Source organism: Cajanus cajan, chromosome 4, assembly GCF_000230855.2.
Source record: "Cajanus cajan strain Asha chromosome 4, NIPB_CcT2T_4, whole genome shotgun sequence".
NCBI classification, from domain to species: domain Eukaryota; kingdom Viridiplantae; phylum Streptophyta; class Magnoliopsida; order Fabales; family Fabaceae; genus Cajanus; species Cajanus cajan.
The window spans coordinates 22,562,730-22,576,662 of NC_138520.1; the positions used below are offsets into that span (position 1 = coordinate 22,562,730).

General features: G+C 32.4%; 1 protein-coding gene across 1 annotated transcript; it reads left to right on the forward strand.

Annotated features, from left to right (window-relative positions):
• The first annotated feature begins 11,228 nt into the window (after positions 1–11,228).
• Positions 11,229–12,289, forward strand: LOC109792557 (germin-like protein subfamily 1 member 7). Its single transcript, XM_020351980.3, has 2 exons — positions 11,229–11,470; positions 11,576–12,289. Exons 1-2 carry the CDS (start codon positions 11,359–11,361, stop codon positions 12,124–12,126), a joined length of 663 nt encoding a protein of 220 aa, XP_020207569.1. The 5' UTR covers positions 11,229–11,358; the 3' UTR covers positions 12,127–12,289.
• Positions 12,290–13,933: the final 1,644 nt, after the last annotated feature.

Consider the following 13,933-nt stretch of genomic DNA (forward strand, 5'->3'; position numbering starts at 1 on the left):
CATGCATCTCATAGGATAGTACATTAGCATACATTCATGACAAATGGGAGGCACACATAATAGTATGCAAAGATGTTCTCTAAACAAGAATCAATGAGAATGATATTCGTTGAAATTCTCAAGTGTCTTTGCATCCTATTTTACGTTTCATATAGATATCACGCCTTTCTTGTAAATAATAAATAAGAATAAAAAGGGAAACCTAATCTGTGTGTGTTAACCAGATAATGGAAATTACTGTAATTAAATGCGAACCCGACACATCAAATCGGGGAACACTTATCAGTACTTGGGGGCATCCCACGCCCAAATCAACGATTTAAACACCGAAACTTTCGCATGCAGAAACGACAATTGTCGGGATAGGAGGAATGATCAAGAATGGACGAATCCTTGCTTATAGGGAATTACAAGACAAAACCCAACTGAAGAATAAATGCATTGCATGATGAGGACCCGCTAGGATGAAAAACCACATGGGGCATTCTAGGGAAAAATTAAGGCAAAGAAAAAAGAATCAAAATCTCGATAGGATACATCTTATGCAAAAGTTAGGGATATAAAAATAAAAAATGTTTGTCTGAGTTGAAAACCGAAAGGCGGCTCAAGTATTCCCTTTAGAAAGCAAGGATTCATAAGGGTTTCACTCCAAATTCAAAACACCGACGTTCAAGTAAGTGGGAATGTGTTCCTAAAGTAGTCCGACTAATCATCAACCATGACTCTCTAGGGGGCAACCTTCGTCTATCTCTCCGTGTACAAATCACGAACTCGGGGCATGCTCGGGCCTTCGAGCTTTGATAAAGGGGAAGTGTAAATTGGAAGTACTATTTTTAATTCCATATCACTCTTTCATTTCTCTTCTCTCTAAATATTCACTCTAGGCCTCATCCACTAACCCCAAATAAACAAAGCTTATTTGCAATAGAAATATTATTTGGACAATAGCATGGAAAGGGTAGGAGAGAAGTAATCACATGAATCCATACATGACTACAGTTTGACAAAATAAAGACATCCCATACCTCACAAGTGCTGCAAAAAATGAAGGCTCGGTAGGAAACCCACTAAGGGGGCTGCGTAAAAGTTAGGGCAAGATCCGTTGGGCAACCCACAAGTAAAAAGGGGGTAATCTAGGCAAAAGTAAGGATCAAAAGAAAAAATGTCCGCTAGAGAACACCCCTCAAGTAACCTAGGAAAAAGTTAGGCGTCAAAGTAGCAACCCAAGTCGAAAACGGAAAGGCGGCTCAAGGGGATCATCTAAGCAAAGCACAACCCTAGGTCATCACTCCACTTTCCAAAAACTATTAAAACATAATGATAACTTCCTTGTAGAAAATATGTTTTGTTTAATAGCCATAAATACTAAAGCCCACCTTGGCCAACCATTCTTCTAAAAACCCCTTTTAACAATCTTTTGAAAAAATACAAACATGCCCTTTCTTATTTTCTCTTGACCCTTATGGCATTAAAATGGTACTAAAAAGATACATGGAAAATGCACAGTGAATACTCATAGAGGGAATGTTGAGATGTCCCCGAACGGAGTTTAGAGATGTTTGACTACACACTGATAATTAAGGAGCCACTAAAACCTTGAATTCAAAAGAACATATGTCGGCAATAATCACAAACGACATGGATAGAAAGGAATCGTCAACATTAACCTTAACGCGCACATGTTAATTTCCTGACAAAAAAAAAATTTGAATTGCATGTTTATGAACAAACACATGAGCATAAACTGCATCGTATGCATATGAGGTAGGGGCATATGGAAGGGCATTACATAAAAAAGGGAATAAATAAAAATAATAATTCCTGTATTGCATTTTCATTGCATCCATATATCCATGAGTTATACTCTCTATAGATCAGAGGGAGTCATAGAGGTTAAAACACTCGCAAGCAGCTCAATAGCCCTAGCTAACAAAAATAATAGAGAATGAGAGAAAATCCCCAATCTGGGGATCCATCACAAAAAAAGGGGGGCAGGACCCCCTCATAACAAAGATCAGTTTAGACACTTCAACAAGGCCGATTGAGTTCACACTCGATCATCAAAAAAAGACAGTCATCACAATACTCACATGGTAGGGGCAACACCATAATTCATGTTAGCCATCTACTTCTCTACTCATCAACACAGGGGCACATCAAGCACCTCCTGCCCAACATCCTTGAGGCAACATCTACCACAAATCAAGCAAATCAACGAGGGCACTAACAGTTTCCTCAAATACAACAAAGGTCTGGAGAGACGGTACTCACATCCCAATCTGGTATACGACAAAGCCGTGAGGGAAAGGTCAGGAGGGACGGTACTCACATCCCAATCTAGTATACGACAAAGCAATGAGGGAAAGGTCTGCAGAGACGGTACTCACATCCCAATCCAGTATACGACAAAGCCGTGAGGGAAAGGTCTGGAGAGCTGGTACTCACCTCCCAATCTGGTATATGATAAAGCTGTGAGGGAAAGGTCTGGAGAGACTGTACTCACCTCCCAATCTGGTATACGACAAAGCCGTGAGGGAAAGGTCTGGAGAGACTATACTCACCTTCCAATCCGGTATACGACAAAGCTGTGAAGGAAATGTCTAGAGAGACTGTACTCACCTCTCAATCTAGTATATGACAGAGCCATGAGGGAAAGGTCTGGAGAGACGATACTCACCTCCCAATCTGGTATACAACATAGCCGTGAGGGAAAGGTCTGGAGAGACGATACTCACCTCCCAATCCGATATACAACAAAGCTGTGAGGAAAAGGTCTGGAGAGATAGTACTTGCATCCTAATCCGGTATATGACAAAGTCGTGAGGGAAAGGTCTAGAGAGACGGTACTCATCTCCCAATCTGGTATATGACAGAGCCATGAAGGAAAGGTCTGGAGAGACGGTACTCACCTCCCAATCCGGTATACGACAAAGCCGTGAGGGAAAGGTCTGGAGAGACGTTACTCACCTCCCAATCTAGTATACGATAGAGTCGTGAGGGAAAGGTCTGGATAGACGGTACTCACCTCCCAATTCGGTATATGACAAAGCCGTGAGGGAAAGGTCTAGAGAGACGGTACTCACATCCCAATCCGGTATACGACAAAGCTATGAGGGAAAGGTCTGGAGAGACGGTACTCACCTCCCAATCTAGCATATAGGACAGAGTCGTGAGGGAAAGGTCTGGAGAGACGGTACTCAGTTCCCAATCCGGTATACGATAGAATCGTGAGAGAAAGGTCTGGAGAGACGGTAGTCACCTCCCAATCCGGTATACAACAAAGCTGTGAGGGCAGCTGAGCTACGAAAATACTCCCTCTTCAAAAAGCTACAAATAAAAGAACGCACTATCACAAGAGAAACAATGGAGCATCTACTTGAAGACCGAAGATCAGGTGTACATTTTGTTAGTCTTGTTACCCAATAGAGTACATAACCAACACTCAACTGCTCTAAAGGGAGAGGATACAAGCAAATACACCTATCCAAGGAAAACAACACAGAAGCGCCAGCACCAAAGAGACGAGAAGAAGACTCGAACGAAATGTTTACGTCTTTACTTGGCTTTAGAAAAGCAACACATAGTTATTCCAAAGGACAAGTAAATAGGGGCAACTGTAGAAACCCAATTTCATCCAGACCAATAAAAGCAATGAAATGGACATCCATTATCAAAGAAAAGGAGCTCCCAAGTATAGAAACAACAGGACACGACATCAAAAGGCCTAAAGCCCAAACAAGCTAGTTTTAGCAGCCCAGAACGGGCTGTTCCAAAACCGGAATGGGTCGTTCCCAACTTGGAACGACCTGTTCCTAATATGGAACGGGCTGTTCCAAGCTCCTAAAAAGGCCTAAATTCATAGTTTGGAATGGGTCGTTCTAGAACAGGTTGTTATGAGTAAAATTCGAACCCAGAACGGGCCGTTCTAATTTTGGAATGGGCTGTTCCAGATTCATATTTAACCATAATGAACTGGCCCAGAACGGGCCGTTCCGAATCCAGAACGGGTCATTTTGGTCAGTTTTGACGTCTATAAATAGACAACTCGGTCACTATTCTCTAGGCCGGGAAATTTTGTAGTGTGAAAGGTTGCCACAAAGCACCTAAGGATCTCCATATTTGAAGATTCAATAAAGCTCGTTTAAGAGGTATTTAAGTTGATTCTCTCTTCTTTTCTCTATTTCCTTATTTCAAATATTGTTATAATAAAAGAAATCATGTAGACGTTTTAGGATTAACTGTGTAATTTAAATTTCAAGCATGTAAATAACGATTCATAAAGGGGATTAAATATTTAAATTATTAATTCTTACTATGCTAACTTCATCATAATGGTACCGATTAAGGGCGTTGTAGGGGTACTTAATACCTTTCCTACACGCAATCGACCCCCGAACCCAATTCTGGTTATCAAGGCCATTATTGGATCTTTAAAAACCTTTTCTTTTCCCAATATTTTGAGTAAAACATTGGTGGCGACTCTATGAACCTATTTTCAAAATCATTAATTAAGGTTAGTCTGGTACCCAAACATTCCTTAATTAATGAGATTTTTAAAAGGATATCTAAATCATAGGTCGCAAGATCGAAAATTTTTGAGTTGCGATAGGCCAATAATTCAAAATCTCTATAATTACTTAATAATATAAATTTGAAAAGCTTTTGAGATTACTAAAAGGTATATGCTCTTCTTAAAATTTACATCTAAGTTTTGTCATTATCAAAAAGGGAGATATTATTGAATCCTGCCTAAATTAAAGTTTTAATAATGACTAATTCTTAGTTTCAAAATTTAGAAAAGAAGAGTTCTCACTCGTATGTTAATAAGTTTGTTCAAGTGTTTCAACAATATTCAAATTTGATTAGAATGCTATATGAGCTCATGATTTCTTGAACAATAGAAAAAACTTACAAAGACATCCTTAAATAAGAATTCAATTATGTTGGATTGCCTATTAGCACTAAATACTTGTTTGTCCCAAGCACAAAAGTTAAGTATCCTATAAGTCTTTGATCTGAAAGATTGAAGTTAAACATTTCTTCTAAGGAGAAATGTCTTGAAAACTTTGTTCAAAAGATTATCATTTTGAGTTGATTATCAAAAGACTTTAATTAAAACCAAGCTTCTTAAAAGATTTGTATTGAAGACCTGATTTAAAAGGCTTGAAGTAATGACCAACTTAGAAGGCACCTTATTTATAAAAAAAGTTGACAAAGACTAAAAAAACAAAGTACAGGGATGTCATCATCTACTTAAAAATCAAGCAAGCCATAACAGATCTATTTTCTGTGGTTACAAAGAGAAGATAATGTTTGATTTTGAAATAAGCAAGATTAAAGAGAGAAATCAATTACACAAGCAATCAAACTATAATCCTTGCTAGCTTTATCCTTTGATTTTTTAGATATTTCCACTTCATATTTATATATCAATTTTGTAATAGTAAAAGAAGTGTGAAACATTTCTTAGTGGAATCTCCATCATAATAAAGTTATTAGTGATCTTAGCATTTTGCAAGAACACAAAAAACTTGTTATTGTAAACACTCCCTACCCAGAACTAAATGTGCAATGGTGTAAGAAAGTAGAAAGAAATCACAATAGGTGTTGTGTAGCCTCATAACAGGTGGCTGAGTGAAGAAATCTTAGTAAGTGGTTGAGTGTTTGCTACTAACAACATGTGATTGTAGTAGTGGTTTGTATCAGCATGTGGCTGAGTTTGTTGAATAGTAATCGGGTGTAATTAGTGAAAATCTCATAAATTTTTTTAGTTGACTGGATGTAGCCCAATTGGAGTGAATTGTCGATATTTATTAGGAGCTACTAAATCACGGGTAAATTTAGCAATTTTGGAGGGTTGTTCAAAACCTCAGGTAATACATTAACCACAGACAATTTACTAAGGGAAAGTCCAACTACAGGTAATGCACTTAATGGAGGTTAAAACCTCTGGTAAGGCCAAATATAACCCTCATTAAACCCATTATTTTTCATAGTGTCTCTAATTATTTCCCCTATCTTCTGATGCTTATGTAAGATATGTATTTCTTGTCATAAAAAAAAATCCAGGAAAGCTACACAATAGATATGATTAGGTCCTCGATCGGTCCTTTTGCAAATCACCCTGGGTCGATCCTTATGCTAAACAAGGAATTACACAATCAAGTAAGAAAATATAATCCCAATGAAACATGGAGAAATTCATGCCTAGTTCAATTTCTGGATTATAGTACATAATTCAACAAGAAAGTTGGAGTCATGTTAGTCAAATCCCTAACATTAGGCTAGATTTTACTTTTGCTTGTATATATTAGCTAGAGAAGAAGGGAAAAAAATGATCTTCCTACAAACCAAGGAAAAAAAATCTTCCTACAAACCAATAAAAAAGTCCACAATGGCCCAGGTTAAAGTTTAATGATTCCTTAGAGTTCAAGTCTAAACTTAGGTCTGGTAAGAGTTTGTAAGAAAAATTATGAATATTGAATATTATAAAATTTATATAGTTAAAATGTTTATTTATTAAATAATTTAATTGTATAAAAAATTATTATGTACAATATTGTACAAATAAAATACTATTTTTTCTAAAATTATTTGATTAACAAATATGACACAAGTCCTCAATAAAACTTGGTCAAATTCAAAGTAAAAGCATATCTTTTTATTTATTTATTTATTTTTATTTTTTATAAATAAAATATCAACGATAATAATATAGATCAAATTCTAACTCTTATTAGTCTAATCAAACACTTAATTACTAAGCCAAACGTATCTCAATAAAAATTACATATATAATAGTTGATCGATTTATTTTAACAAAAACATAAATTATAAATTAAAATTAAAAAATCACACATATATATATATATATATATAATTTTAAAAAAACATCTAACTATTGTACTATCATATATTTACTAATGTAAGAGTTTTAAAGATTTAATAATCTCTTTTTAATGTTTGAAATATAAAGTTGTTTTTTAGTTTTGATTCGCTGAATTATTTTTACTGACCCCTATTTTTTTCTTCTTTCGTTTCATTTTAGCTTATGATGTTACCATTTCAATCATTATAATATTATAAATTTTTAGTATAAATATCTCATATCGAAAGATTTTATTTAAGTTCACGTACTTTTTTAGTCATTATATTTTACTTATTTTATCTTTTCTTTTATAATTTTAAATAGACATTTTTAATTTTTAAACTGACCTTTTTTAATTATATTTAATCCTTGTAATTTAAGATAAGTCTTTTTAATTTTTATGGTTTGTAATTTTATTATTTTTTTAAATATTTATCATTAATTTTTCTTAAAACATTATTTTAGACACTTTGTGTCTCTTTGGTACTGTCACCTATGATACATATTGTTAAAATATATTTGTTATACTCTCACAAAATTAAAAACTTCTAAAACATCAACACAAAATATACTATATTATAAAAAAAAAATTAACAAAAAAAACTAAAAGAATTTAAAAAAAAACTGTAAATATAGAAACTAAAAAAATTATTTCAAAGTATAAGGACTAAAAAGATTGAAAAAGATATAAAAATTAAAAATCTATTTTAAATTATAAAGATAAAAAGATAAAGTTAATAAAATTATAGAGAATAAAAATAATTTTAAATTTTTCTTTAAATCAATACTATTGGGCATGGAAAAAACTATACTTGTCAATTTAAACTAATTTTAATTAAAATTATGTCATCATAATAAGAATTAATATTATATAAGATGAAATAAAAAAAATATGATCTAAAACAAGAAAGACATTAAAAAGCAAGTAAACCAAAATAATTCTATATATAAATGCATAGAATCTACATACAGTTATGTTCCTATACTTTGCAATTGCAAAATAATAGTGGAATTGAGAATCCATCCTTTGGATATCATCATATCCCTCCTTTCTAAATCAATATCAGCGCCCAAATTTATAAGATGTAATGTCATATAAAATGACAAACTATGATGTTACTATTTTTTTTACCACTATAAAATTATAAACTTCTAATATATATCTATGATACTGGATGATTTTTATTTTAAATCAATATTATTTTGAAAACATCAGACTTGTCTTTTTAATTGCTGTTAATTGTATCATCATAAATAAAAACAAAGATTATATAAAATTGAATAAAAAATATATATGAACTAAAACGAGAAAGATATTTAAGGAAACAAAACCAAAGTAATCCAATATAAAAAAAACTATAATGTTATATATTTAAATTAAGACCCGAAGCAATTGCAGCAGGCGCTGTGCAAAGTGCAAAGTCAAAAGATATATATTTATTAGTGATGGTTCCAATTGAGACCCAATCCCTCAAAACATTTCCATATACCAAATCACGGGTAAATTTAGCAATTTTTGAGGGTTGTTCAAAACCTCAGGTAATACATTAACCATAGACAATTTACTAAGGGAAAGTCCAACTACAGGTAATGCACTTAATGGAGGTTAAAACCTCCGGTAAGGCCAAATATAACCCTCATTAAACCCATTATTTTTCATAGTGTCTCCAATTATTTCCCCTATCTACTAATGTTTATGTAAGATATGTATTTCTTGTCATTAAAAGAAAATCCAGGAAAGCTACGCAATAGATATGACTAGGTCCCGGAACTTCAATCCTCCCAAAACAAGCTTCCTAGTCTGAATTTCAAGAAAAGCCAAAAGGCGTTAGTGATCTAGAGGAGAAAAGGAATCATACAGAGAAATTTGGGAGAGAAAGGAGCTCACAGACCCAGAGTCGTTCTCTCTAAAACTTCTCTCTAAAAACTCATTCTCCTCAACTGCCCCCAACCCCTATTTATAGACATTTTGGAGTGGCCAAAACGGCCTGTACCGAAACTAGAACGGCCCGTTCTTCCCTCCAGAACGGCCCGTTCTCCATCCAGAACGGCCCGTTCTCCAACCAAAATGGCCCGTTCTCAACTACGATTTTCAGTTCAATTTAATAGCTTGGAAAGGCCCGTTCCAGATTGGGAACGACCCGTTCTGGGCTACTAAATCAGCTACATTTTTTTTAAACCCACTACGTTACATAAAGGATTACACTAATGTTATATTCTTGGTATAAATTGCGTTTGTATGGTGGAACTATGAGCTCAAAATAGTTTAAGCAAGAGACAATTGCAAAAATTCTATTAATAAAGTTGCAACACCTTTTAAGATTTGATGTTTCAACGATTGCACTTCATGGTACTTCACACAATGACACTTTACTTAACTTCTTATTGGTTAAAATCCTTCATCAATTAGAATACTCTGTGGGTAGCTTTTTTTGAGTGTCTAACTTCCTTTAGGAACAACAATTGTCCTCACAAATTAACATAAGACTTTTCAACGTGTTATTTTTGTCATCTCTAAATTATTCCAAGTCAAGCACGCTTAATTGTGAAGTACTTAAGTGATGAACTATTGAAAAATATATGCATTTTTTTAATATAGGTAGTACTAATTAATTTATTTAAATCATTCTTAATTTTACATGTACACTCTCACACCTATACAAATCTCTAAATCCCTCTTATTTTAGTATGTTCGGATTGTTACAAAAGCTGAGTATATAGTTGCATTAGTTACAATAGGAGATTTTGTCCAAACCAACAAGTTCATTATTTTGGTTCATTATTTTGGTGTCATTTTTGACATTGTAGACTTAATAGACCTTTATTATGATGACAATAGAGCAATCACGCAAGTTAAGGATGTTAGATCTTACTTAATGATCCCTGATCTATATTAAAATGCTTCCATCTCATACGATACGAGAATCGATAGAGGAGATGTTAAAGATTTGCAAATTACCCACTTAAGGAATAATATTTGGCTTAAATAACTTTTTAACCTATGTAAAATATTTTTTTTTTTATTTTAGTCCTTTCAAAAAAATTACTTTCGTCCCTATAATTTTTTTTTTTGTTTTATTTTTTTCTTGCCATTAGATTGACTGTTAAATTTAGTGGAAAAAAGTTTTAAAAAATTGTAGGGACTTGAGTAGAAAAATGAGAAAATTATAGAGATAAAAAAAAAGGACTAAAATGAAAGCAATTAAAATTTAGAAGGGTTAAAACAAAAATAACTAAAATTAAAATAATTAAAATACAAATAATCTTATTTTAAAAGGAATAAACTTATAATTAAGCTAAAGTTTTAAAGTATTAATTTGCACTTACAAAGAGTACTAAAAATCTTAATTTTTAGTGATCAACTAAAAGCATTAAATCGAAAATATAACAAATAAAGAATAATAAGAAGAAGAAAAATGTCAAAGATGTCACAATGAGTGATAATATACAAGCATGAAATAATAAAAAAAAAATGTAATTTATTAGAGATCTCAATGTCATGTAAAAAAAATGTTATTAATGTAATTTTGTTTATTTCATCTTAAATTTTTTTTATTATTTCTTGATCATATATTATGATCCGTTTTGCTCTCCCATCCTTTATTTATGTTTAGTTATTTATTTATTTATTTGTTATATTTACTTATTATACAATTGTATAGATTGTATCACTATATGACTTTATCTTGATAATTTGTTTTTTTAATCACCAATTGCATTTAATTTTTTAATATTTTGTTAATTTAAACATAAAAAAAATAAGTAATATACATGTAATTAATTCCATGTAGGACTCGGATTAAATCATAAAATGTGATGTCTTAATTAATTTCAGAGGTACTACACGGCTATTTACATTTTCCTTTCTGTTATCGCTCCGGGGAATTATTTAAATTATGGCCTGAAGCAATATTTGCAGCAGACTGCCTAAAGTCAATGGATATATTTTAACCGTTAATTCCGTTGTTCATATCTCGAAAACTTTTAAGAAACCAAGCAACACAAAAATTTTCATATTCTATCAACTACTTTTGATGACCAAGTTTAAACTTACAACAGTATAATAGGAAGCCAATAGAAGATGAGTTAGGATAAGAAGTAACATTTTAATTATAAACTATCATCGTCAACAGAAGTTTGAAAAAATTGATAGAAACTCTTAATTTGAACTTTGATTCAGTGTACGAACTTTACGTTATAAAATAATGTTAGGAATGGGTACAAAGTCAAGGTAATATATCAAAACACTTGCCATTTCTTTTTCTTGCGGAACATCTGCTTAATTAGTCTACTCTTTGATCAAGTACGCATTAGTTGTTAAGGAATGGTTCATCTCATCAAATAAAGAATTCATCAGGGAAAAGATGAACTGCAAACCAATTCAATGCTTCGTCATTATAAATAGCAAGCTTCACAAGAATCAAAATTCAATTCTCACAAGCGATTACATATATACAGCACAATCAATCATTCAAGACTAAGAGGAAAATATGAAAGTTGCTTACCTAATTGTTGCCATCTTGGCTTTGACATCCGTTGTCTCAGCCTATGACCCAAGTCCTCTGCAAGATTTTTGCGTGGCAGTAAAAGAAACTGATGGTGGTATGTACGAATTAACATTCCTCACAACTCATTCTCAGATTGTTAATTTCATGATACATATTATAATTGCTTTTTTAATTAAAACTTTTTCTTGTTAATTTGTAGTATTTGTGAATGGAAAGTTCTGCAAAGATCCCAAGTTTGTGAAAGCTGAAGATTTCTTCAAACACGTCGAACCTGGAAAAACTGACAATCCATTGGGTTCACAAGTGACTCCTGTGTTTGTTGATCAACTTCCAGGGCTAAACACACTTGGCATATCTTTGGCTCGCATAGATTTTGCACCAAAGGGTTTAAACCCTCCTCACACTCACCCTCGTGGCACAGAAATCCTTATAGTCCTTGAGGGAACTCTCTATGTTGGATTTGTGTCATCCAATCAAGATGGAAATCGTCTCTTTACTAAAGTGCTAAACAAGGGTGATGTCTTTGTATTCCCAATTGGTCTCATTCATTTCCAATTGAATGTGGGGTATGGAAATGCAGTTGCCATTGTTGGTCTCAGCAGTCAAAATCCAGGAACTATCACTATTGCAAATGCTTTATTTAAAGCTAACCCACCTATTTCTACAGAGGTTTTAACCAAAGCTTTCCAAGTCGACAAGAACACAATTGATTATCTGCTAAAACAGTCTTGGTATGACAACAACAACTAATTTGGGATTGTCAATCATTTTGATTGGATAAGTGTTTTCATCATCTCCAAATAATTATCATTGTAATAAATATGTTATAAGCGGGTTATATTGATATATTCTTCCTCTTTGTTGGATCTATTTGTTTAATAAATTGATCGATATATTGATTTAACATAAGAAATTCTTTTAGTTCCTTGTTCAATTTAACTTTTATAGGGTGTTGGAGTTCTTATTTATGCTGATTTACTAAAGAAATCGCGATAATAATCCATGGCCAAATTTGATATATGCTTGGTAGGATTCAAGGTTTTTCAAATAATTTGTCTTGTAGAAAGATGATTCCTTATCATGATTTGAAAAAAATAATAATCACTATGTCTTCTATGATCTTAAGTCCTTATTTTTTAGTCCTTCAAATATTTCAAATAAAAAAAATTAGTTTCTTTTTATTTTTGATAATTTTGATCATGAGTTTGTGCGTTGCTTATGAAAATCGATTAAGGTAGTTAATTGAATGAGAAAATAACATGAAAAATATTAAAATTGGTTGACACAAGTGTTAACAACTTATATCTCTTGATTAAATTGTTTAGGGTACGAATCTTGACTTTGGGTTTGGAATAGACTATATTAAAAAAAGAATACTTTATGAATGGTCATAATCTCTGACCGAGATTAATCATCACTTCTGATAGTAGATACTTCGTACTAATATTATGATTTCCTAAAAAACAGACAACATGAAAAATTGAACAAGATTTAATGCTATGTTATAAATAAAAATATGTAATCAAGTTTATATCAAGTCGAAAGCATCTATCTTCAAAACCAAAACCAAAACCAAAGGTCATCCCTATTCAGCCAATCCTCCAACTACGAATTCTCAATTTCTTGAGTTTCGGTCCCTACTCAATTTCTTCCAAGGCGTTTGTAGGGCTAGTACTCAATTCACCCAAATTTAACTAATTCATAGTCGAATTTGATTGATCACATCTTGACACCTCTATGGTCTTTCCAAAAGTTTGATCTAGAGCCTTTGTAAATTATTGATCAAAGAACTCCTTATGTCCTCTATCTCCCAACTTTACGATAGTCCCCAAAGTCTATATTTCATTTTCCTAATGACCCTTGTTGGTCGGAGCCTCCTTTTTAGGATTTGAATTAAACTACTTTTTGGTGTCTTCAACAAAGCTCCCTTCATTTTTGGTATCTATGTCATTGATCCACCCTAGCTAATGTGGATGGTTTTGATCATTTTGCCGATATGTATCTCCTCATTATAAACGATGATAGTATTTATCTTGTTTTTCACGTGAAATTTGACAACCCTTCTTAAAATTAATAATATTAAATTTTATAAAATTATATATTCAAAATATTAATTTATTATAAATGTTAATTATATAAAAAATATTTGTCATGTTTAATATAGTAAAAAAAATTATAATTTTATTATAAACTAATTTGATTAATAAATACATTGCAAGTCCTTGACAAGGATTAACTATATAATACTTTATCAATTTCATAAATTATAAATTAAAACAAAAAAGTTATAAGAAGAATACATTTATTTCAAGAATAAATTTATTTAGACTTATTCTATTCGATAACTCATATTTTACATCAAATTTCAAGGACCGTTGAATTTAAATATATTGATTCTACCCATCCTAATAAATATGCAGTGGCTGCAATAGCTATTTCTGCAAATGTAAATCAGGATCTACTACAGCCAGAAGATGATGCTTTAGTCTAGGTTCAACATCTAAATGCAGCAGGTGCTAATCTAGCTAAGGATCTACAGCCGATTTGCAACCAATTA